Source organism: Ciona robusta, chromosome 2, assembly GCF_009617815.1.
Source record: "Ciona robusta chromosome 2, ASM961781v2".
Classification (NCBI taxonomy): Eukaryota; Metazoa; Chordata; class Ascidiacea; order Phlebobranchia; family Cionidae; genus Ciona; species Ciona robusta.
In genome coordinates, this window is record NC_143236.1 from 2,637,746 (window position 1) to 2,662,941 (window position 25,196).

The window sequence follows — 25,196 nt, forward strand, 5'->3', positions numbered from 1 at the left end:
ATTTTCTCGTCCCATTTATTAGCAAACAAAGAATATTTAAGAAATTAAAAACGTGTACTTACGACTCCTGTAGACCATTATTAATAGTTTGAAACACAATCAGGATATTTGTATATTATTTGGTAAAGGTGTCCCATCTCCCACCACCCTACTATGCATAAAATATATATTATAATCAAAACAACTTGTCGACGAACCTTAAAAGGTTTATTAGTTAAACCGGCGAATAGCACAGTTATGTTAGCACATGGCTACGACGACACAGTACAATAAAAAAAAACTTGAAGCGGTAAAACAAACAAAAAAATGAACAGAAGCTAGCTAGGAATATATGAATAACAACTATATGAATATAAACAACACAATATAAAAATATTACAGAACTACAGCATCTAATGTAATACATATATGAATTTTGTATCAAAAATTAAAAATTCAGAGCTGAAATCCTAGCTTTGGTCGCCGTTTAGATAACACCGAAGTTATTGACTTCCTGTTCATCTGGAATTTCTAATTTATTTGTTCAGGTATTTTTCTGGGTCTCTGAGACGCAGTAGTTCATCAGATGTTACGTTATCCGAGCACATCGGGCAGATTGATCCTGCATCAAGATAGTTCTGGAAGTCCAGATAAAACGCAGGGAAGTTGCATTTGGGACATGAACTCATACGATCCCTGGTTATGTGACGTCCCTGCACAGAGAAATAATGAGTATCATATTGTAGGGTGGGATGGGATACCGTTAGCACCTAGCTTAAACCCCATATCCTTATTGTGTTTTGGACAATTAGGTTTAAATAGGACCAGAAAACAGAATAAAAAATGGCCGATCTTATCCCACCGTACTATGTGTACAACAACAGATAAAATTGTTATGAGGTTTAGAAAGCGTTCTCAAATTCACGATCGCCAAAATATTTTAAATATAATAAGTGACAATGGAATGGTCGAACTCACTGTAGCAATGCAGTATGGAATGTTATTGCGACAACTGGGACAAACTAACTCGGTATCAACTAACTCAAAATCACAGTGCGGACAAGGTGCAGTCTTCTGTTCTTCTTCGTCCGCTTTGTTGCCGGTTTTACTAAAAACAAAAAAAACAAATTTGCTGTTATTACTTCCCGGCATAAAATACGCGATCTACATAAACCGTTATATTTAAAATAAAACGTCAAGGTGCTGTCCCTTGTCGCATGGAACACGAAACGTTGGTTTAAATAAAATCTATGTAGATAGTGTTTTCTGTTTGTAATGTATCGCTATCGCTTTTTGACGTAATTGAACAAATGTCAAATTTAAAGATATATTAATTTATATAAATGTAAAAAAATTAGTAAATAAACACTTGCTTCGTTTTATGATATAGCAAAATAAAAACTAATTGTTTTGAGAAAATCATTTATTTCAAGATTGATTTCAACTTTTTGTGACAACTTTTGAGTTTTTTTTAGATGTAAAAAAATTAAAAAAAAATTAAGCAACTCACCGAACGATTTGCTCGATTTTCTTTCTGTATTTTGCGTCGATGCTGGTTCGGTATTCCGGTCGCATGAGCATTGCAGCGTAGCTAAAACTGGATGCATGGAGACCTGACTTGTGGCATTCTATCACTGTTGAAGTGAGGATAGGCACGATATCTGTAATGTACAATGGTTTAAATTTACTTACGTATTATTTGCAGATCTATTTGTCAATTTTAGGTTTAATGGGTCGAAATACAACATAGCGACAATATGCTGGTTAGTAATTTCAGTAATAGATGTGTCTTTACACAATCTTGGTCAAATAAAGTCGTCAACAGACAAAAACAATCTTTACGCGATCCAATAACTTATGGTGTTATTTTCAACTTAATCAGCCACAACATGTATAGTGAATAGCATTCCTCAAGTGCACGACTCGGTCAAATGTTACGTAAGCCGACGATTGATGCTACAGCACATGCTGTGATTGTTTTATCCGGGTATGCTGCTGTTGCTTTCCCACGAACAACGAACCGAAGTGACCGCACAACGGGGCGCCACCACGCGACTACATAAATGATAAAACGCGATTTTTTGATTAAAACATTTTTATCTTTAGTTGGATTTACAGAATTGCAATTTAGGTTTAAGAGTGAGCTTATACATTTTACAGCTTAAGTAAAATAAGACCAACTAGGTCACAGGTATAAAGTTTCCCGTATACTTTCTTTAGTGGTCGAAAGTTGACCTACTAAACCTTCAATATGTTTGTTCGCGTTGTTTAATCAACCTCACTTAAGTCAGGGGTGGCAAATAAAGTATACAAAAAGTGCTTACTGGTAAATTTCGATAAATTTTGGACGAGGTTGGAGAATAAATTTTTGCAGCAATTGAATTTTTACCGAGTGTCAAGTTAGTACAACTTTCCGCCATTTGAATAGAGATGTAGAATAAGACAAGGACATGGTGTTGGAGTGGGAAGGAGGGGGGAGGGGTAAAATTAAAATATCGAAGCTCACGGTTGCACGCGCGTTATAGTGGATGCTTCGTAGACAATATACCGCAGTCCGCAAATATTCTAATATTCACGATTATAGCATCTATATATGTGAAAACGATAACATTAACCGAAAGCCAAAATAGTAATAGCAACATGCTGTTAAAAAGCCCGTTTTGTCATTTCCATACGATAAATAATAGCGTTTTTTTATAGCATTTACAAACATTTAATATTTAATCTTATGTATGGTAGGGTGAGGGGGGATGGGACACCTTTTTATTCGTTTTCTCGTCTCGTTTAGTAGTAAACAAACAACATTTAAATACCTATTAAAACCGCATCCACACGACTCCCAGCATAGACAGCATAGATTTATTGTTTAAAATACGATCAGGATATTTGGATATTATGTGCTTAACGGGTCCGATCTTATCCCACAGTACTATATTATAGTGTTGGGAGGTCAAAATTGTGATATCGAAAGTCGTGATGACACGCACTTAAGCTAAGTCCGCCCTGCATTCAACCCAAGACAATATTCCGCAAACTTCTCTGGAGGATACGCGCTATGCCGAACCAACAGTGGAAAACAACTCGGGTTTAGCATAAGCATGTAAACAAGCTGCATTAAACAATGTGTGATAACAGTATGGACAGCAGGGCATATATAAGCTCGTACTAATCTCTTAACGAAGAGAACAATATGATTTTGTAGCATGCATGACAACGATCGCAGAAAATGCAACTTAGACAGGTTAAGATTTAAGATCGGAAAGAGACTAAATCCTACTTAATTGGCAACGATTGCGATGAAGTTACGCAGCGAGCTTTTTTTTAACATTTATGCATTTTAGTAAATTAAAAAAAAACATTATATTAAATATCCTTTAACCACAGTTACCGCTACACTGGTTAAATTTCGGTAAATATTTGCCGATGCACAGTTAGTCAAGGGGCCAATCAGTTAATGTTGATCAAATTCCAAAATAAACAGAAATTATGTAACACGACTTAACTTTAAAATACGAGGTTATTAGGGGAGACTTACGCCCACGCGCAGTCGGGAATTGAAAACAGAAGTTCACCGATGCGAGAAGCAAATAAAGCGGAGGCTTGAAATCAACAATGTTTCCTAAGTTAGACAAGCAACGGTGATTCACAATGTCAGGAAGTTTAGATTTACAAACAGCAGGAAACACTGTGGATCGACCGAAACGTCAATCCGTTGCTCGGTGTCGAAGGTAGCTGCGTTAACGAAGCTGAGTTCACACGCGCCCGACAGCCGATCGAAGTTGGAAAAAAATTAACGATGGGATTGAAAAATAAACGATCCATGGACGGAGCCTCGTGACCAGTTAGATGACCCATGGGGCGGCAGAGATGCTGCTGCTATAACAATTAGAGCTATAGCATTGCGGAAGAAACGGAGCAAGTTAGATTGAGTTTGGGAAATATTAAATGGGATATCGGTTAATCGAATATACGTGGATAGCTGGTGTGTGGTGGTTTAGCTGCTATATGCTATATTGTAGCAGATTATTGAAAGTTGTATCAGTGTTAACCTCGGTTTTAAATCTACGTGTCATTTAAGTGCTTTAATCATTGTCTGTATAGGCATGTACCGCATTTTGTGCCAGTTAATATGAAGTTATAATACAGATGTAGAAAACTGCAAAGTTAGGTTGATGCAACAGCTTTTAACAAGTAAAGGGTATAATAAGAATAGTAAGAGGAAATATTTTTGAGCGAGAATAGTTTTTAATTTCAGAAAAAACGGACTCTGATCTGTCTTTTATTAAAAATACAAAAAGTGATGATAAGTTTTTTAGACTTTGTCACAATTTCTTATTTTTTATATCATTTTAGACATTGCATTTGTTTAGTTAACCAGACCATAAAAAATGGTAGAATTTGATAAGATCGTTGAAGAGATGGATGGATTGAGTAAGAAGCAGTGGGTCCAACTGATCTTGCTCATGTTGCCGGCTGTCTTTGTGGGGTCACAGATGGGGGCGATGGTTTTTATTGGTGCTGATGTGGAATATACATGCCAGATGCCACTTAAAGACAATTTGGTCGCGGTAAAACACGTTTGTTAAACAGTTTTTTTTTTTCTTTTTCGTTATGTTGCATTGATAACTATCCGCCAAAAAAACAATTACTGTGCAATTTACACACGTCACAAAGTATTTATTTGCTGAATGCACCAAGCTCTTCTTTTAAAGGTGAATTCCATGACACACATAAGCACTTATGCATGTAATTGTAAAAAAATTAGCAGCATTGTAGAGTAGTAATATTAGCTGTAATTTCACGAGTAAACCTAGAGAAACTGCAAATATAATCACTCTATGGTACATTTTGCAACTTTGTACATATCAACCCGAATACCTTAAAGTAAAAACAGCTTTGGGAAGTCTAAAACGCGCATTTATAGATGAAATTACTCGCGAGGCGAATACCAATTGCAGCAATAAATTGGGAGAAAAGCTACATAAACCTGAATAGGTTTAGAAACTTTCAAATTTAAAGCGAGCCTTATGTATGAGATGTGAAGTGACGCTTACTGCCGGTGTGTTAACATAATTACCGTTTCAGAAATGCGGTCAAAATTGGACGAAGGAACAAGATGCGATGTACTCGGTGCCGCCTAATAGCTGCTTAAGGTAAGCAGTTACAAAAAGTTGTTAGCAAATATTGGTTTGCGGAAACTGTTGTATGCTTGCTGTATATTTTCAAATATTGATTCACGATAAATACTGTATGCTGGGAAACGTTCCATATATACGCAGATAAACTACACCAGAAATAAGCCAAACTTTTCTTGTTTATCGTAGAGTATCAAAGAAGTGTATATTTATTGATTATTAGATTAATATTTGATGCTTGTAAATTGGTTTTAAATCGACTCATAAACTTTTGATGCATCGCTCGTGCAACAGATAGACACCTGAAAGGTCGATACTCCAAACCCATGGGAGTTTAATCATACGGTTGTCCACTATGGCGGAAATCAATCTCACTATACACATGGAATAAGCGTTTTGATAAATTATGATTGGAAAACGCAATTAAAATGCGACTCTAGATGAACTACGTCTATCAGTAACTGGGGGAAAGATGTAACAAATCCACACGAGTATAGAAATCACATTTAAAAGAAATTGCAAACGGTATGATTCCAGCTTATCGAAGTAATATACTTGAAGGTATAATACCGAGGATGTATCTGCCGCTGCCAACTGCAGTTACTGGTGGAGCGATAATAATTCGACAACCCCACCCAACACTACGGTGAAATGTACGGCGTGGGAATTCAACAGCTCGTCCACATTCTCAAGTTCGGTGGTGAGCGACTTCTCGCTTGTGTGCAGAGAAAAGTACAAGATCAAACTCTCACAAGCTGTCTTTATGTTCGGTGTAACTGTGGGCTGTGCTGTGTGGGGCCAGATATCGGACAGGTAACCCACCAAGTGAAAATTTTCAAACAGCATTTTTAAGATTTAGTGGCCAGTTACTAATGTATTAGGGATTATAATTAGACACTCCATAACATGTACTTGAAATTTGACCAAGATAAGGTTTCCGTTATTAAGTTCTCTGTAAACTAACAAACGTTACGTAATGTTTGTGAAGCTATTATCTCGTTTGCAGATACGGAAGAAAGACAAGCATTGCAGCGTCTGCAGCAACTGGTGGTTTGCTCGCTCTTGCGGTTTCATTTACCCAATCATACTTGATGTTTGTCATACTGAGATCGTTAAGTGGTTTCTGCTTCTTTTCAATGTTCACATGCAGTTTTGTGCTCGGTAAGTTATCCAGTTTCGACTGTGACTTAATTTAATACAAACGCAGCAAATAAAGCATAATTTGTTCGCACGTTTATCATTCTCCATTACTTAAAATGAATTGAACAACGCGTCGAACAATAATCGATCTTATTCAGCGACGGAAATCGTGGCACCCAAGTATCGGGTACGAGTTAGTCAGACTGAGCAAGCGTTCTTTGCATCCGGATTCTGCATCCTTGCTCTTTATGGATACTTTGTACGAGAGTGGAGGATGCTGCAGATCATCATTTCCATCCCGGTTATTGGAACATCCGCCTACTACTGGTGAGCGACGGTTTTTAACACTGCTAATATTATAAGTGTACCAATATAACTGTCTTACACCGTAAGAAAATCGATCTTTGTACACTTTAAACTGATACATGCTAAAATAATTGACTAGCCATGCAAATTACTTTCTTACATAAAGCATATTTGACGAATTCAGGTTGGTTTGCGAATCCCCGAGATGGCTGTTATCTTGTGAGAGGTTCGCCGAGGCCAACGTCATTGTGACAAAATTCATAACAAGTTTGGGGTTGCGAGACACGCCGAGTGAGGCAAAACTACTGAATGAACTAGTTACAAGGTGACCTAACTTACTGTGTTTTCTTTTGTAACTAAATGGTCGGTTTGCCTACAGCTTATATATACCATCTAATAAACGAAACTGGTTCGTGTGGCTTCATTATACTCTTTTATGCTTTGTAAAACTCAGACATATTCTTTTTGTGTACTATGTAAGTCCATATATACTAATGTTGTACTACAGAAAGTATCTTTGTACTGATAATAATGTTACTAACAGCCCTGAAAATAAAGATCGCATTGCTCCGAGAAACGTTCATGATTTGCACCATGGTCCTATGGATCTTATCAGAACTCCTAACATGCGGAAGAAGTCATTGATGTTGTTCTACTGCTGGTAAGTATGCGTAGGATATGCAACACGAATGCACATAATACACCACTGTCCATCATTACTAAATCCAAACCTTATACGAACTGTATATACCTCTTAAACGTAGCTTTTTTAGAAAAATGCTTTAAAATTCTGACTACCCAAAGAATGCATATATGCTACGTTATACGGTACACAATGTTTGTTTGACATTAAATAATCCTATCTTTATGTAACTATCACAGGCTCGTGTGCTCGTGCGTTTATTACGGACTTACACTAAACTCAGCTGATCTTGGAGGGGATCCTTTTATCAATCTTTTCCTGTCGGGATTGGTTGAAATACCGGCTGTGTTCATCTGTATTCCACTACTTGATAGATGGGGAAGAAGACCTTCTCTCGCCCTATTTCTAGTGCTATCTGGAGTATCTTGCGTCACAATGCTATTTGTGCCGAAAAGTTAGTTATCTATATACAAAATGTTGAACATTACATTGCCATGACTTAACTACACTTGCTACCAAACACTACTTTTTAGAACTTCTGTGGTTAAACATTACACTTTCCATGGTCGGCAAATTCAGCATCGCGGCGGCCTTTGGTACAGTGTACATATACGCAGCAGAATTATATCCAACGCCTATTCGGTAAGCGGTTATGGTTGTCGTATCATTTTTTACAATATTTTTAAATGCAGGAATGTCGGAATTGGTGTTTGCAGCAGTTTTGCGAGGATTGGTGGAATTATGTCACCATTCATTGCAATGCTAGATGTGATCGCTAAACCTCTACCATACGTTGTATTTGGACTTATGTCCATTTTTGGGGGTAAGTATAACACACCATACTTCAACAACCTAAATGTCCGACAGATATGCGTACAAAACATGAACTTATTACTTCTACATGTACTTCATATTTGTTCATTGTCAAATCGAAAGTATTTGACTGTCACGCATAACTGTCGTTATACACGCAGGTGTTCTTGCGTTGTTCTTGCCAGAAGTTCTCGGTATTAGATTGCCCGAAACTCTTAAAGAAGGCGAGGAGTTCGGAATGAAACAGGGAGGCCCTCTTACATTTATCTTAAAGCGGTTAAAATGCTGCGGGGAAAGTGAAGACGACGAGCAGAGAACAAGAGACGCAAAGTATGCGCTAGTGCCGATGAACGGCGCTACATCACAAGATGTGGACGTACCAGTTTAAGGAGGACAACAGACCAGAGACGCTGAAGTTAAACGCCCGAGTGTGAAACGGACTTAAAATCAAACAAGTCAAGATCCTACAGTTACATTGCAACTCTCCATACACTTTCAATAGTGTCACAATTACTGATGTACAATGCACATATTTATGTATCTGACTGTGTTTCATGTTGTTTCGTGTTTCTGATGTCAGTTGCTTTCAATATAATTAAAGGCTGTTTAAAATAACGGGTATACAACTGGTTCTTTGCATACAAAGTATCAAAATTAATGCATGCTGTATCAAAATTAATGCGGTAATCTTAAAAAATTTAAATAAATTACCGCCCTGCTACTAGTATTAGTGCCGACTGTAGAGTAGACTGTTAAAGAAACAATCATTCTATTTTAATCGTCGTGTCAGGTATTACATTACGACATTAGTAAAATACCTGTTAAAATATTGTCCTAAACTCTAAAGTTTGGGTAAAAACTTATAAAACTCTTCCTATTTTATGCTAACTGTATAAACCGGTTTGTAACGTACAAAATAGAAATAACAAACTCACGGTTAGGAAACTTTGAAATATTTTCAGCCACGCGGATAAGCATCCTTGCTGCCACCAAGTGGTTGCCTCGCTTCATGTGGTTCTTAATGAGGACATACGAGTGGAGGATCATGAGGTTGTTTTCCATGTCCGAAGGGATGCGGATGTTGTTCTTCTTCAGCTCTCTCATCATGCTGGAAGGAGATGATTTGATATATATGAGTTGAGATTTGATATATATGAGTTAGGTCGTTGTGGGAGGACCTGGGATTTGGTCAGATTTGGCCCATTACTCCAACAGCCATAGTGCTTATGTATGTACGAATGGAACATGCTAGAGAAATGAAATTTTCTTAATGGCTTAGCGATGATGGGTTAATATTTGAATAGTCGGAATGTTGTACGAAGAACAAACTGTTGGAAAAGTCACATAAGCTTGCGGTAAACAATTATGGAAAGGTAATTACAGGAACAAGGCTTGTGTGAAAAATAAAAATGTTATGTTTTAAAATGTATTTAAAATATACCTGTTATATTTAAAAACAAGTTGAAATATAAAAAGTATGTGAACTTACCTGAACAATAGATCATGAGCAATTCTGTAGTTTCCGTTCTTCTGTTCTTCTTTAGAAATTATGATCGCTGTTTGAGCAGCTTCACTGTATTGTTCCATTGCCATGTACAACTTAAATAGGTAATTTGCATCCTGTGTGTGGAAAGAAAAAGTAAAAAAACAATTTGCTAAAACACTGTTTGTATTTTTATATTTATACGATTTCAATCAACTTATAGTGTGGTTTCTTGGTAAACTTTGCAATACAACAAAACATCCATTCATTCTTATTTGACATGGCATGCCGTGGGACCTTTATGGTGATATCGCATGAATCTCACTAGTTATCAAAACACATAACTAACCCTTGGCATTCCATCTGTTTCACCCATTAGAAAATCGATGAGTCGTCGTGTAAGGTTGTCATCTTTAGCGAGGGCGACTGTGCGGATTGCTTGGTCCAACGATTTTTCACTCTCGTCCGAGGAACACTTGAGGTAATGCTTCAACGCCTGCATTGTTACATCATAAATATTTATCTGTCCTTTTACTCATCTTCAAATAATGCTTAAACAAGATTACTAAGTTCAAATGCTCAACAAAATACTTCACCACATAAAAAAGTAGGAAAAACGGTTGCAATATATTCAAGAGTCAAATAAATATTTTACCCTTGCGTATTCTTCACATAGAGAGAAAAATTTGCCAGCCATCAGATGATTTTTCTCATTTTCAAAATGAACAGCGATGCTTTTGAAGTCTTCCTTAGTAGCATCCTCCCCAATTATCTCAGCATATATCTGAAGATGGTTAAATTTCTTTGGGTTTTTGACAATTTCTTCCGTGTTAGATTAAGGTAAGTCAAACAGAACAAAATTAATACAATCTCAATAATTTCAATTCAGTATTAATTTTCCTAATTTCCCAAGCACAAATACCTCCATCTGTCCATGTTGTTGAGCCATCTGGAAAGCTTCATCGTTGCATTTGGACAACACAAGGAATTGAATCGCTGATCCATAATCTGCAAGCTTGACAAAAAACCTGTAGGAATTATATTATTTAATACAGTTCAAAAAATAGTTTTTTGCTTTATTTTTTCCCCCAAAAGAGTTTAAAGCGCATTATTTCACCCAATATATGATACCATATACATAAATATATATTTACAAAATATCAAAAACCACAAAGCTTCTACCTGGCCACCATCTTTGCTCCCTCCACCGAACCACTTTCTTTCACAACCTTTACTGCTTTCTCTGGGTCCCTCAAGTGGTCCAAATAAACTCGTACTTGGTTGTCATGATCCTTGGCATTGCGATAAGCGTCGGCTGCTTCCTTGAATTTACCATCTGCTTCTTTAGCTTTCGCATATTGAAGATGTATTTTTAACGACGTTATCTGAAATATAATATATTTTGGCAAAAAAGGTAGGTATCAGAGATTATATAAACAACAAACAAAAAAATTTCTTTTATAAGCAGTTACTAAAGCTAAAAGTTAAGACATTTTAATTTTTGCTTTAAAAAAATATACTGCAATCTGCAGGTGTAGGCCATCTAAATCCGAATTAACGATAACTATGTGTTAATGTTAATCATTTAAACTGATACAAATCAATATCAATAAGAAATTCGACAAAGTTACCTTTGGTAGCAATTCTCCAACCTTGGACCAATTCTTGCTCTTAATGTAAACCGCTGCAGCTTTATCATAATATTCACCCTTCTCAAACAGAACAGCAGATTCAGCATATTGTCTCATACCTTCAAGTATCACACCACATTCCTAGAACAAACAAAAGAAAAAAAATGTATTAGCATTGTATTGCTAGGTAATTGGCCAACTCTGGCCTGAATCCTGCGGGATGCCTCTTCATAATACTTTACCAAATATTTTTGCATAACAAAAAACTTTACCATATATATTTATATAACAAAAAAACTTTACCATATATATTTATATAGCAAAAAACTTTACCATATATAATTATATAACAAAACAACTTCACCATATATACTTATGTACCAAAATAAAAACAACCTACCTTTTTGAGTTGTCTACTTGGATGTTGCATAGCAAGTTGAACACCTCTTCTAATATCTCCAAGTCGTATAGCAGTGCGTGCCATCCCTGCAGCACACCCCTCATCGTGTTCACGATATTGTTGGTTTCTCGTTACCCCCTTCTCATAATGACTCAATGCAGCTGTGTTGTTGCCTCTGCAGGTAAAAATAATGTTTCAGTGTATGAAGGAATAGAATGAATGAAGAATATGTTGGTTTTTAGGCATTGTCACTTGATGAATGATTAAAATTATGAATAAAACAGAATTACAAAAACATAGTTTTTGATGTGCCTTTCTCTATAAAATGCGCACATGCGTTTGACTGGTATAACTCTTCCATGCAAAAATAAATAAGAGCTATTCAATCTATAGTTTTAAGTTAGAAAGAACAAATAAATGCTTATTTATGCTTTAAACTACTCTGAAAAAAAGAGAAAAAATCCTTCACACAGTTCTTCTTTTCTCTTCATTATTCATTTACAAAGACCACAATAAACTAATAATGTTAAAATTGAGAAAATACTCACGTAAATTCCAGTTGCTGCCCATATTCTTTTGCAATGAATGGGATTTGTTTTGAATCCAGTCTGTTAGCCAGCTGGAGAGCAGTATCCCAGTGCATGAGGTCTCGACGCATTTCTAGCGCTGCTATTGGTTGACTTGATGATAAAAGAAGATCTTGAGCGAGATCAAACTTTCCAAGAAAAGATGCGAGTGATCCTGCGAGGAGGAAACTGTCCTCCACATCTCTGAGATCACAGTGAAAAAAGGTTTAAAGATTGATGGAGTAATCCAGGATGCCACAAAGTTTTTGCCCACAACCTCTTTCCATATACTAGTATTTTCTGAAACCTTTCACAGATAACCGTATACTACATATTATATTCAATAATTTGTGTAAATTTGGTATTTTGGCTAAAATAATACAGCCTATGTGTTTAAAATTTAAAAAGTATGACTATTTATGAAATAGATTTTTACACAAAAATTGTAATAAAAAAATAAATAGAACTAATGCGATAGTGTGGAATGAAAGTATTCTTCAATTCAACAATGGTCTTACTCATAAAATAATTAAAATAATATGCATGAAACAGTCAGGACCAACTTGAATAAGAAGCTTTGTAGTAAATCTTACCTCAATTTTTCAAGTGCCATTACCATACCAGCATCAGCAAGATGACGATAAACTCTCACAGCAAGATCAACCTCCAAAGATTGGAGAGCAGAATGACCGAGGTTGGTCCATTGTTGTTTATCATTCAAACCTTCACAAACCACCCAAGCTTCTCTCCATTTGCGCAAATTCATTGCTTGCTCAAGACTTTCAATATCAGGCTGCAATATTTGTTATTTTTAAAAATTTATAAAAAAGTTAAACATAAATAAATAAAATATTACTTTTGATTAGTAAAATAAAGTAAAATAACAGTTTGGCTTGCAGCTTAATGTTGTTAGCCTGTTACATAAAACTAAAATGATTTTATTTTGACAAAATACTGCAAACAAGAACTGCAAATTAAAAAGTTTAAACTGAACGAAACAAAAACGTTAATAATAGGTGATAGATTTAGTATAAGTGCATCAAGCTTCATTTAAATTGAAATAAAGTGACAATAGGAAATAAATTAATAAAACTTAAATTTATGAATAAATTATTTTGTTATTGATAAAACTAAACTTAAAAAAACAAATGCACATATGCATGCATTATCATCAATCTGTATGGAAGCAAAATTTGACCTGTGCATCTTGCGATTCAGTGACACGTAAGAAAGAGTGTGTGTCAAGCAAAAGTGATGTTGTTTTTCCACTTGCAAGTTGTAACGTGAGTGTTCCGTTGTACAGAAGCAATGGCCGTTGTGTGAATGGAAGGTGGGTCGTGCCTACCACTGATACATGGGGACCTGTACATGGAGGGAGAAGGTTTTAACAATTTTGGACTAAAGTAACTGTAATAGTGTCTCTAGTGTCTCTTTCTCTCTTTTAAAGTAACTGTAAAGATTTTTATATGTATGTTGACTGGATAACGTTACAGAGGTATATTTTGAAAGACCGATATGATATAGTAGAGTGGGGGAAGATGGGACACCTTTAGCACATAATATCCAAATATCCTGATCGCTTTTTAAACAATTAATAACGGTCTTTCGGAGTCATGAGCATACGGTTTAATAATTCTTTAAATGTTCTTTGTTTACTACCAAATGTGACGAGAAAAAAGAATGAAAAGGTGTCCCGTCTTCCCCCACCCTACTATATTTTAAATGAGTAAAATGTTTGAAAATGATCAAACAAATAGAAAATCACTAACAAAAATAGTTTTTATATACTAAACTAACAAAATAATATTTGTCAAATGGTTTTAATCCAATCAGAAAGATGTGGCACCTAGGATACATTATGCTACTTACCATTGACAGATTCCCTGTGAAAGATGTAAGTATAAATGGTAGAATCATCAAACACAACAAACACTCCTTTATCAAATGGGTTGTTCTCCCACAAGATTCCATGACATTGGGCAGGTAAGGATGGAATCTCCAATGTTGAATCATTAACAGGGTTGTATATGAACCTGTGCGTGTGTATGTGATGTCAGGATAGGATTGAACTTTTTAAGTAATGAGCCAACTCAGAAAAAAATCCAAAATCCCTTGGCATAACACCTTACCCTTATACATACAGAAATTTAAACTTCTGTTTGACATAAGTTAAATTTAATTTACAATTTTTCGATTTTGTGTTTCAATTAATTAGATACAGTTAAATAATAAATCTTGTTAATCAAAACCCAAGATATAACACTAAGCCAAGAAAAACAAGAAAAAAAACAAATAAATGATGATGTTACCCATCTCCTTTATCATCAATGACTGCCACATGACTCCCACTACTGTCAGGATAAATATTACGGATCTGCGTTGAGTGGCGAAATGTATTCACATTCGACCAGTCCTCAATAAAGAAGAAGTTCAGAGTACCAACCTACAGAAAATGTATGATAACTCAATACGTTGAGACCACTTACAGACGGAAGATTGTTTTCAATTTACATTTATGCAATGTTAATTACACAATTATAAACAAAAGGCAGAATAGGTATCAGCTTATTGTAGTTAATGACTACTGGCTTTAGTTTGCATTTATATCGGATTAGCGAAAAACGAAAAAATAAAGCAAAAACAAAAAATATTTAACAGTAAGGACACCATAGGAAAGAATAATTATTCAATAAAAATTGCGGCTTAAGTTAACCTGCAACTTTTAAACCTTCCAAACAAATCAGGTTTTTAGTAAATTTTGAGAAAGGTATATAATTAATTAATTATATACTTACATCTGTCCCATAAATAAGGAATTCATTGGTAAGCGTGGAACATGTGATATTTCCCATGTCTTCTCGCTCTGGAAATAACTTTGATTCTCTCTCCTCAACGGCAGCATGCATTCCTTGATCTATCTGTGGTGGAGGGTGGCAAAATTATTTAACAATTTCAATTAGACGAGGCAAACATTTAGTGGGTTGTACACTGCGAAATATTTATTGCATCTGTAGTTTATGAGACATATGTAGTGACTTGGAAAAAAGTGACATGACAGAGTCATACTGATTGCATGAACAATCATAAACAGTCTGGGCATTGGGAATCTCATCCGTATAGAATTGGAAAAACTACATTTTCCGAAATTGAATGGTTTTAGTTGGATGTAAGAAAACAAATTGAGGCATGTGTTATGGTTTGGATAAGTTATAAACCACTGTGCTATAAACTATTCAATTGTTTAGTTATATTATAACTAAATTTTATTGGAACTTTCACAAACTATTGGGTAACCAAAGAAGGGCAACAGAAAGACAATCATTATTCAAATCCACTATCTGAGGTAAATTAAAGTTCAAATCAAAACAAAAACAAATCACTACAGTTATAATGCCATATAAACTTACAACATGAAGTTGAACTTTCCCTTTGACAAGAACTGCAGCATAATCCATGTTAAGGCTCATGCTTTCTATCGTGCCAAGGTACTCCCTGTCACGTGTTTTCTCCATATCTGTTCATACCAAAAACTTAATGTCAAAAACTTTTGGATTAAGCAATACAACTAAGACATTTTATCATTAATATTTATACGACCAGATGACACTCCAATCTTTGACCTTTACCAAAAGGCAGTTTAATTTATAGAGTACAAACAGTTAAACACACTTGATTTTTTGACAGATAACAAAAAGACACAACTTCAAAGCTTATAACTCAAAATTTTAATGCTTGTACCTTTATCCGAAAGATAATAAAACCAAGCACGGTTGTTCATCCCAACAGCAAGGTGGTATGGGCCACATGCCACAAATGTTGGCTCCACGTCAATTGTCACAGCAACAGGTCTTTCGTCTTCAACTTTGTTTTCAACTGTGACCTCAAGTAGTGAAGTCAAATAAGCAATCCTGTGGAATTGAATCAATAATTAAAGAATTTTAACTGTACCAACAGAATCGTTTGTCTAGCTAGGGCAGTACTTAATATACTTTATGGAAGCATTCCAAAATGTAAAAAAAAACTGAAAGGTAATACTAATAGTCTGCACCTTTCTTTGAAAAAAATATACAATGTCAACAAGGAAGTATCTTTTAAAACGGTAAAACATAAAAAATTGGCATAAATAAGATACACCTAGGTGGAAAAAGATAATTTACACCAATAAAATGTTATTTCGAAAAATAGTTTTTTACTCACTTTGTTCCACACGAATCACCCAACATTGGAAGTTTGGTAAGATAACAATGAAGGGTTCCTTTTGCTGTTGATACAGCAAGTAGTTGGCCATCTGTTGTCCATTCAATTTCTCTCAAACCTGTGACAATGTAATTTGGAAATTTCAACTTAATAATATGTGTTATCCTAGCAGGGCACAAGGTGAATGAAATGGAGCAACCCTGATATACGATTGCTCTTACACTGTTATACCAAAACAATTTTTGTAAATACTGTACATGAAAATTATTTAACAGCTTGGCTATAAAAATCATTATAACTTAAAAATACTACATATATTTGCCTTTTCTTAAAGTTAAAAGGAGAAACTGTCACATTTTCACCTTTTGGTTCATCATCTACATTAATAATGGCGTTGATCTCTGATAGTTCACGAAGATCATGAATTCGGATGTTTGTGTCGCCACAAGAGGCGGCATAGTTTAACACAGGGGATATTGCAATGGAAGATAGGTAGTCATGGTGATTCCTTACTTGAAACAGCTCCTATAATAATCACATATGACAATCAAGAATATTAAACTAGTGTTGACTTTTTCTGTCAAATTTACCTGCGTATGAACGTTTAAATAATCAGGAAATAATATTGCTAGAAGAGCTCTACTAGTCAAACATGGAGGAAAATCTAAGGTTGCAGCAATACAAATTGCTAATCCAGTAAGTAAAACAATATACTGATGTCCTCATGTTAATATGGTTTAATTTAAAAAATGAAAACAACCATACTTTAACTAATGCTTTTACAAAATGTAACTGCATTTGTAAAATAAACTTGTTTACACCCATATTATGCTCTTTTAACAAAAATTAAATATAACTTAGGAAATCAAAAACTTATACAATAAGTAAAACAGTGAATCTTTTCCTTACTTGACCAATTTCTTTTGCGTGAGTTGAAATCACAACGAAAAATCCATTTGAGAAACCGATCATAATGTATCCGTCCCCATACCAGTGGTAAGCCTCAATTTTACCATAACGAGGTTGAAACGCAAGCTCAATTATGTTGTCCGGGTCGTACATTTTAAAGAAATATAAAGTTTTCTTGCCAACAACTAAACTCACCTAAAGAAATTGTTAATTATACACTAGAAGTAAAAAACTGCACAAACTTTTAAGTCATCTTAAAATTCAATTAAATTAAAAATTTTTTAGCCTACTGTGTTTTCCCCTGGCTCATTTTTGACACTGCGTTTCATTTCTGAGAACCTTAGCAAACTAGGTTGATCCCGTACAGAGAAGCTGTGTAAGGTTTTTCCATTTACATCACTTATCTGTAGAAAAACGATTTCTAAATATGTAATATGTATATTATATATATGTTTGTTATGCATTTTAAACGCCAAAATTAGGACTGTATATATGTAAATACACAATTCAAAACCAATTGAATATTTAAAACATAATTTAAAGTTAATCAACTCAGCAAAATATTATACTACAAACAAAACATTAACTGTTTTAGTTTAAAACGTTCAAACTGTTTTAAATTATCTATATTATTAAAACATACTGCATAGACGAATCTGACCTATAAACTAAGTAGCAAAATAAATGAACATACTGTTATTCCATTGTCAGTTCCGCCCAATGCCAACAAATTTTGAGCACTCCAGTGGCCACAAACAATTTTTCGTGTGTGTTTACCGATAATTGGAACTTTTCTTCCTACTTTATGGTCGTACAAAATCAAGTTTCCCTTTGCAGTACCTATTTCAATAAAGTCCCATAATTAAAAAGTCAGCAAAATACATCAGTAAACTGTTGGTATTGTTACTGTTATTGATACTACAACTTTAAGTCAGTCTATGAAAAGTTTCGTGTTAATATTAAACCTATACCTTTTTTTCAACTGTTTATAGTACTCATGTATTTTCTACATAAAAGTAACTGGACAAAGTACAACGAGACCTTAGAATTTTGTTACCTATTGCTAGATGAAGGTCTGTTCTTGACCAACACAGTAGAGTGTGTGCATCTTTTGCCCCACTATCTATCTTCACTACCCTCTTTTGGTTTGCATCCCACATAAATATGGTGCTGCTTTTTTCGCAGATAAAGCAAAGGACATCTCCATCTTTATCCCACTCCATACCAGTGCAGCTTCTGTTGGTCATGCAGAAATATAACTTTTAATATCACCACCTTTTTAATATGATGAAACAATTTCACAGCTTGAATATTATAGTGTGACAACATTTATATTATGTTTTCATATTTTACCCTGGAAGTTGGATTTCCTCTTCCAGCTGGCCATGTCGGTCCCATACACGAACAACATTGTCATGCCCCGTAGTTGCTAGGTAGTTTCCAAGAGTGTTCTGCCATCTGAACATCAGTGGGGTGTCTGAACCGTGCACCCTTTCTTTCAAGCTGAACATTCGCTGCAAATAATAACTAGGGTTTATCTGAAGGACCAGATAGTCAGGAAAATGTCATATTACAGGCAACATGCTGTAGTAGCCTATAGATAGTTAAACACTAGACTTGATATTTGAAAATACGTTACTGATTTTTAAATCTTTTAATGTATAGGTTTAAAATTACCTGCATGGTTCAGTTTGAAGTTAAATGTTGTTGCAGAAAATATTTGAATCAATCCTCTGTCGATAACAAAAACAGTAAAGTTAGCTTATTTTAAGGAAGTTTACATGTTAATTATTAAAAGCGCTTACCAATACGATGCACATACAACTGATAAACAATGAAGTAATACTTTTTTCAATACTTGTAAATGCTAAAATTTCACAAACAATATCGCTAAATCAATTTTTCGATTTCGGTATTTTTCGTTGGTATGCAAGCCAAACTTACTCTTGCGTAACGACAAACTAATAAAAATATCGTATACAGATTACAGAACTAAAGAAATGTAATATCAGAGTATGGTAATATTGTAGCAATATATGTTTGTTAATAAAAACAAATATGTTTTTTAAAATTACCTTAAAACTGTTTATAGTTTACAAATAGAACAAAATATAAACAATTCTCGGTTTCAAAAATAATATGAGGTATAGAAAAAGCTTATAAACTGTAGTTCATATATTAACTTTATTTTATACAATTAATAAAAATATTGGACTTACGCTCATATTAAAACGAATTGTACAATTTTCAAAAAGCTCCCCTTGTTCAGCCAATAGCGCTACACGTGGCCAAAATCTTTATTGTAGAATGGAGATGTGTGGAAATTCTCTTCCCCGACAGTTTTGTTCAAGGTGGTTATAATTTTTGTTTGAGGATTTATCCTAATTAATCGTAGTGGTTAAGCAATATATTAAAGCTTAAAAGTGTTAAACAGTATGTGAATTAACTGAAGTGAGCATAGTTTTTACTTGGGTTTGTTAAATTAGCGTAAAAACTACTAACTTAGTTACGTAAGGAAATCTGGATGCATTTGAGGCTGCTTCATTTATTAAATATGTGGTAGTTCAAGACCATCCGCAAATTAACTGGATACCTTTAGAGCTACATCATATTTGTATGTAGTACTTAAAGATCATTCAAACAAAATACAAATATCTTATTAAATATTACTAAGGTAAAAACGTTTATTAAAACTTTATATTATAGCATTTAATTTATTGCCAGATGGTCTCCAAGAAAGAGAAGAAGGGGCGTTCTGGCGTAAAGGCCATGAAAGATGTGGTCACAAGAGAATACACCATTCACATGCACAAAAGAATTCATGGAATGTAATTCAGTTTTTTCTTTTTCATTAAGTTAATCTTGTTAAATTTAAAACACAATAATTAACTAATATCTATAGGGGTTTCAAGAAGCGTGCACCTCGTGCTGTAAAGGAGATCCGAAAGTTTGCCTTAAAAATGATGGGCACAAGTGATGTGCGGATAGACACAAGGTTGAACAAGTTTGTGTGGTCCCAAGGTGTCAGGTAATACATTGTTTACAAATTACCAATATAAAGTTGGCAAGTCAACCAGCTGTTTCATGCTTACATGTGCATGTTGAACTCTATATGTCTTGCAAAAGTAATTGGATCAGTTTGAAGCTGTTTTGGATTACATTCTGAGGCAGCTATAGGATATTCAAACAAAATATAAGACATTTGTATTGTAGTAAATTAAAGTAGGAGTTAGTAGAACTTTATACCCAACATTGGATAGAATAATCTGTATAGTATTTAAATTCATAAAATTGTAATGATTCATGACTTTTCTAACAAATATTAAGTCTTAATCAAATAAAAATGTAAACATAGTCCAAGCCATGCACAATACAAACTTTTAAATCTGTGGTGTTTTTAAAGAATGACTGCTTGAAAAGGATTTTCTCGTAAAAAGAACTTATATCTACGATATTTACGCTCAACGTATCATGCTAAACGTCCCATGTGAAATATTTGTTAAGGTTTATCACGCCGCAAAAAAATGTCTACCTAATTTGACACGCCACAAAAATAGACTACCCAATAAAGTCCTAATATAGTTGTGTTCAACCAAGGCTACTATAGTAGTTTCAATAAACTGGATTATGTGGGTAAAGAATGTTTTTCTACAAACGAATTTTCAGATTACCTAATTATTCTGTAATGTACATCTAGCAAAGTCTGAGTAATGTATTATTATGGTCCAACGCTATTGAACACATTTTGTGTTTAGAAATGTCCCATATCGTATCCGTGTTCGATTGGCGAGAAAACGCAACGAAGATGAGGACTCCGCTAACAAGCTTTACACCTTGGTTACTTATGTCCCTGTTGCTACATTTAAGGGACTTAACACCGTCAATGTTGACGCTGATGAATAAACTGAACATATTATATAATGTGTTTTATCTATGGTTTTCCTTTAGAAAGTTTTATATAAATTATAACATGATAGGCATAGGGAACTCATGCGAGTTTGTTTTGTTGATGTTTGAATCCTCTTAATCTGAATTGTCAATTGTGTACTGTGTAATCACATTTAAACCAGTGTCTTTCTTCTCTCTAGAGTCTAGACATTTAACTTAAAGGAAAGGATAGAAGGTTGCAAGGCATTTTATCAAAAATATCAAGAGCTAGGTGCTTGCAGCTTGTGTCAAAGTATGTTCTCGTAGGTACGAACATGTGGCAGCAAGTTTTGTTCATCGCAGTTAAAATTGAAATGAGTAAAACTACATTAAACTACATAAACATATTTTCAACAGCTCCAGTTAAAGCACAATCACAGGTATTTAAAAAGATTTGTGTATTATCATTGTTGTATTATGTTTCACTAAAGTTTTAATAGCACAGGTTGATTTTGGGATCCTTGGATTGGAGCGTTGGTGCTACATTGGTTAAAGATGTGGTCACAAGAGCTTATGAAATGTAAAGAGGTTTTTGTTTACAAATAATTCATTATAATTTGAAAGGCAATCAAAAAAATGCACCTCTTGCTGTAAAGGTCTAAAGGAGATACGAAAGTTTTTTTTGAAAATGATGGGCACAAGTAATCTGTGGATAGACACGAGGCTGGAGAAGTTGGAATGGTTGCACGGCGTCAGGTATAAGTTGTTTCTTATTATTGATCTGAAGTTGGCAAGTCAACCAGCTGTTTCATGCTTACATGTGCATGTTGAACTCTATATGTCTTGCAAAAGTAATTGGATCAGTTTGAAGCTGTTTTGGATTACATTCTAAGGCAGCTATAGGATATTCAAACAAAACTTGACTATTCTTTTGTAGCGATTTTAATTAAGAAATTTTATTGACCCTTATTATTTCCAATCTTGGAAAGAGTTGTCTGCTCTGTACCTAAATCAACCAAATTCCAATAATTAAGGCCATTGGTAATAAATATTTAGCAATAGCCAATAATAAAATAAAGCAAAACCAAAGCCTGAAATATTTTAGGCTGAATTTTTACTCTACCTGTTGAACACATTTTGTGTTTAGAAATGTCACATGGACTTATCTGTGTTCGATTGACCAGAAAATGCAACGAAGATGAAAACTATTTCTAACAACCTTTATACCTTGGTTACTGGGGACATGGCTGAAGTTGGTATGACCTCACGCCCAGAGCGTCAGGTAATATATTGTTTACAAATAAAATTACTGATATAAAGTTGGCAAGTCAACCAGCTGTTTCATGCTTACATGTGCATGTTGAACTCTATATGTCTTGCAAAAGTAATTGGATCAGTTTGAAGCTGTTTTAGATTACATTCTGAGGCAGCTATAGGATATTCAAACAGAATATAAGGCTATTTAATGTAGTAATTTAAAGTTAAAATTTGTGCCCTCTTTTTAAGGCCTTTTTACCATATTAGAAAAATAGACTAAGGTACTTGTTTGTTTCGCTTGAATTTCCTAAATCAAGGCATTATTGAAAAACATTTAGCCCCTATAAATGGATGGTGGACCAAAGTATGCAATACATTCTGATCTAACTATTAAAAATTCTTTGTTTAGAAATGTCCCGTTCACTCCTGTATCGTAACCACGTTGGATTGTCATGAGGACTTTGCTTAGAGAATTTACACCTTGATTACTTGAGCACAAGTGATGTGCGAATAGCAAAGATTATGCTCATAAGGCACCAGGTAATAGATTGTTTACAAATTAGAAATTACTGATAAAAAGTTGGCAAGTCAACCAGCTGTTTCATGCTTACATGTGCATGTTGAACTCTATATGTCTTGCAAAAGTAATTGGATCAGTTTGAAGCTGTTTTGGATTACATTCTAAGGCAGCTATAGGATATTCAAACAAGTTTATTAGATTATTCTATTTTTGTAATTTTATAATCCTATATTAGATTAGAAAGATTGACTTGTGTATTCCATTTTTCTTTTCGGTAAATCTGCAAACAGGCCCTTGATAATAAAAATTAAGTATTAAATCTAATACACAGGAACAATTTTTCGATTAAATTTTCTAATCTTCTTTGTTTCATTGAATGCATTTTGTATTTAGAAATGCCCCTTGAACATATTGTATCCGCGCCCGATTGGGGGACAAATGCAACGAAGACGATGATTCCGCTAACAAGCTTTACACCTTGGTTTCTTATTTCCCTGTTGCTACATTTAAGGGACTTAACACCGTCAATGTTGACGCTAATCAATAAACCGAACATATTATATAATGGGCTTTAGATGTAGTCCTTATAAAGTTGTGGATTTGTTAGTGTTAGATTTTCCTAAAATGGCAGTACCTCTTTATAGTTTTAAAGATTTGTGTTTACGGACTCCTAAAAATTACAATGCGTTGTATTGTAACCGGTCAGCTTGTGTCTTTTCATTGGTTAGCAGCATGCCTCCTTTAGCACAATGAAAGGGCGACTAATAAATTACAAACCTACCTAATTGAAGTAAATTTACATGAATTGAAAAAGATTCGTTTATTATATTTGCATCATATTTCGCTAAAGTTTTAATAACACAGTTGAAGTGTTGGTGTGTATGGGTTTACCCTCAAAGCACTTTCACAGTTTTTAATTCACGAATGGTAACAACACAACTGGTAATAATTCCAACCGCGTACCCCACTATTGCTCCAATTATACAAGGTATTGGCCAAACTTGCCAAGGTCTGTCCCAGTCTAACGGAATAACCACAGCTGATGCCCAGCTACCCAAAGCGGTGCCTGCTGATTGATAGTATAAAAACCTTTCCGTTTCATTGGAATGGTTCCCACACACTATAACTCGATATAAAGATGTGACATCACAACCTAACGTGCTCAATGCAGGAACAGTTATAAGGCAGGTAACCAGAACAGCCCATGTTGTGGTTTCTTCAACCAGTGTAAATGCTGCCGCCCCAAACAAAACACAAAGAATATGTGCCAAGAGCCAACAAGCAACAATCAAGAGAAGTGATTTGAACCATCGCCATGATTTTTGGGGAGTCTGTTGTTTCACTCCAATAGTAGGAACAGTTTCAATTTCTGCTTTTGCTTTTGGCCATACAAAATGCAGTAAAAGAAATTGTAAGATAGCATACCCACAAGAGAATATTAAAGTAGTATGTATGGGAAAATTAATAAGCATATTAGACCCCAATACATAATTAGGTATAACGAAGTATCCAACGGCACAAATCAGGAGGGTCAACTCTGGAATAATGTGAATCAATAACTTTAGCATGGTGAAAGTAACTTGCGAAAACAGCTTAAGGAAATTTAATCAAGATCCTTATCTCTGCTGGACTTGGGTTCAAATGGGTTTGACCAAACCCGCATTCCACCAGGTTGAACCTTTTTTTGATCAATTTCTTTTCTTGTGTCGTCCTGAATTTTCTCTAGTAAATACAAAACAAGTTAAAATGTGTACCTGGGTATAAACAGCATACAAGCAACACAGATAAAAAAGAAAAATACACTTACGGTACTTTTCGATGTGGTACAATGGGAACACGTATATTGGATATAATGCAATTCCAACCGAAACGATGAACGCAATTGCTACACGACCATTACGAAATAGGGGTCGTTTAACGTGGTCAAATCTTGGCTTATCTTTCAGTAAGTAGTTACTCAGGAACACCATAATACATCTACATTAGCAGTCAGGAATGTTTTAAACCAAGAACTATAGTCTATAGATACATACGGTACACGAGAATGTCAAAACACTACAGGAAACGATAGCATGCAGCTACACGAAAAAGTATGACATGGTTTTAATAGATTTACATCTTCACCAATTCAATACTTAAATAATGATGACGTTCTCTTAGCTATACTGTATAAAGTTTATAGTTTACGTCCAACCGTTTTGTATTGATCTCTCTACGCATCCGTTTTGTATCTGTCTCTCTACGCATGACCCATGACTACGTCCAACCGTTTTGTATTGATCTCTCTACGCATCCGTTTTGTATCTGTCTCTCTACGCATGACCCATGACTACTGGCTCCCCAGGTAGAA

General features: G+C 34.7%; 6 protein-coding genes across 11 annotated transcripts; 3 read left to right on the forward strand and 3 right to left on the reverse strand.

Moving 5' to 3' along the window:
- Positions 1 to 185: 185 nt before the first annotated feature.
- On the reverse strand, positions 186 to 19,165 carry LOC149740072 (WD repeat-containing protein 19-like). The gene is made up of 28 exons (XM_089872964.1): positions 19,008 to 19,165; positions 18,880 to 18,935; positions 18,556 to 18,716; positions 18,260 to 18,438; positions 17,897 to 18,042; positions 17,493 to 17,606; positions 17,203 to 17,397; positions 16,656 to 16,818; positions 16,294 to 16,411; positions 15,835 to 16,004; positions 15,504 to 15,610; positions 14,892 to 15,014; positions 14,406 to 14,539; positions 13,966 to 14,129; positions 13,295 to 13,458; positions 12,690 to 12,889; positions 12,079 to 12,300; positions 11,531 to 11,705; positions 11,131 to 11,271; positions 10,682 to 10,884; positions 10,422 to 10,527; positions 10,155 to 10,283; positions 9,849 to 9,995; positions 9,506 to 9,636; positions 8,952 to 9,124; positions 1,490 to 1,640; positions 958 to 1,087; positions 186 to 692 (listed from the first exon to the last, which is right to left on the reverse strand). Exons 2-28 carry the CDS (start codon positions 18,883 to 18,885, stop codon positions 516 to 518), a joined length of 4,029 nt encoding a protein of 1,342 aa, XP_089729090.1. The 5' UTR covers positions 18,886 to 18,935; positions 19,008 to 19,165; the 3' UTR covers positions 186 to 515.
- On the forward strand, positions 4,305 to 8,737 carry LOC149740073 (organic cation transporter protein-like). Its single transcript, XM_089872975.1, has 11 exons — positions 4,305 to 4,547; positions 5,065 to 5,132; positions 5,676 to 5,927; positions 6,121 to 6,275; positions 6,413 to 6,581; positions 6,745 to 6,885; positions 7,105 to 7,221; positions 7,443 to 7,657; positions 7,737 to 7,845; positions 7,896 to 8,026; positions 8,178 to 8,737. Exons 1-11 carry the CDS (start codon positions 4,368 to 4,370, stop codon positions 8,402 to 8,404), a joined length of 1,764 nt encoding a protein of 587 aa, XP_089729101.1. The 5' UTR covers positions 4,305 to 4,367; the 3' UTR covers positions 8,405 to 8,737.
- A 247-nt stretch (positions 19,166 to 19,412) lies between the features above and the next one.
- On the forward strand, positions 19,413 to 21,123 carry LOC149740074 (large ribosomal subunit protein eL31-like). 2 transcript variants are annotated; one of them, XM_089873201.1, is made up of 4 exons: positions 19,413 to 19,553; positions 19,927 to 20,030; positions 20,105 to 20,230; positions 20,958 to 21,123. In XM_089873201.1, exons 2-4 carry the CDS (start codon positions 19,927 to 19,929, stop codon positions 21,103 to 21,105), a joined length of 378 nt encoding a protein of 125 aa, XP_089729327.1. In that variant the 5' UTR covers positions 19,413 to 19,553; the 3' UTR covers positions 21,106 to 21,123. The 2 variants fall into 2 exon arrangements, with proteins under 2 accessions (XP_089729327.1, XP_089729328.1); XM_089873202.1 differs by having other exon boundaries at positions 19,549 to 19,653.
- Positions 21,124 to 21,126: 3 nt separating this feature from the next.
- LOC149740075 (large ribosomal subunit protein eL31-like) lies at positions 21,127 to 23,411 on the forward strand. 5 transcript variants are annotated; one of them, XM_089873208.1, is made up of 6 exons: positions 21,127 to 21,509; positions 21,561 to 21,649; positions 21,726 to 21,825; positions 22,217 to 22,351; positions 22,736 to 22,866; positions 23,240 to 23,411. In XM_089873208.1, exons 2-4 carry the CDS (start codon positions 21,625 to 21,627, stop codon positions 22,269 to 22,271), a joined length of 180 nt encoding a protein of 59 aa, XP_089729334.1. In that variant the 5' UTR covers positions 21,127 to 21,509; positions 21,561 to 21,624; the 3' UTR covers positions 22,272 to 22,351; positions 22,736 to 22,866; positions 23,240 to 23,411. The 5 variants fall into 5 exon arrangements, with proteins under 5 accessions (XP_089729334.1, XP_089729333.1, XP_089729331.1 ...); XM_089873207.1 differs by having other exon boundaries at positions 21,570 to 21,649; XM_089873205.1 differs by having other exon boundaries at positions 21,575 to 21,649.
- Positions 23,412 to 23,651: 240 nt separating this feature from the next.
- Positions 23,652 to 24,414, reverse strand: LOC149740076 (GPI ethanolamine phosphate transferase, stabilizing subunit-like). Its single transcript, XM_089873200.1, has one exon. The coding sequence runs from the start codon at positions 24,412 to 24,414 to the stop codon at positions 23,740 to 23,742; it is 675 nt and encodes a 224-aa protein (XP_089729326.1). The 3' UTR covers positions 23,652 to 23,739.
- Positions 23,652 to 25,074, reverse strand: LOC149740077 (small integral membrane protein 20-like). Its single transcript, XM_089873203.1, has 2 exons — positions 24,654 to 25,074; positions 23,652 to 24,568 (listed from the first exon to the last, which is right to left on the reverse strand). The coding sequence occupies exons 1-2, from the start codon at positions 24,814 to 24,816 to the stop codon at positions 24,450 to 24,452; spliced, it is 282 nt and encodes a 93-aa protein (XP_089729329.1). The 5' UTR covers positions 24,817 to 25,074; the 3' UTR covers positions 23,652 to 24,449.
- Positions 25,075 to 25,196: the final 122 nt, after the last annotated feature.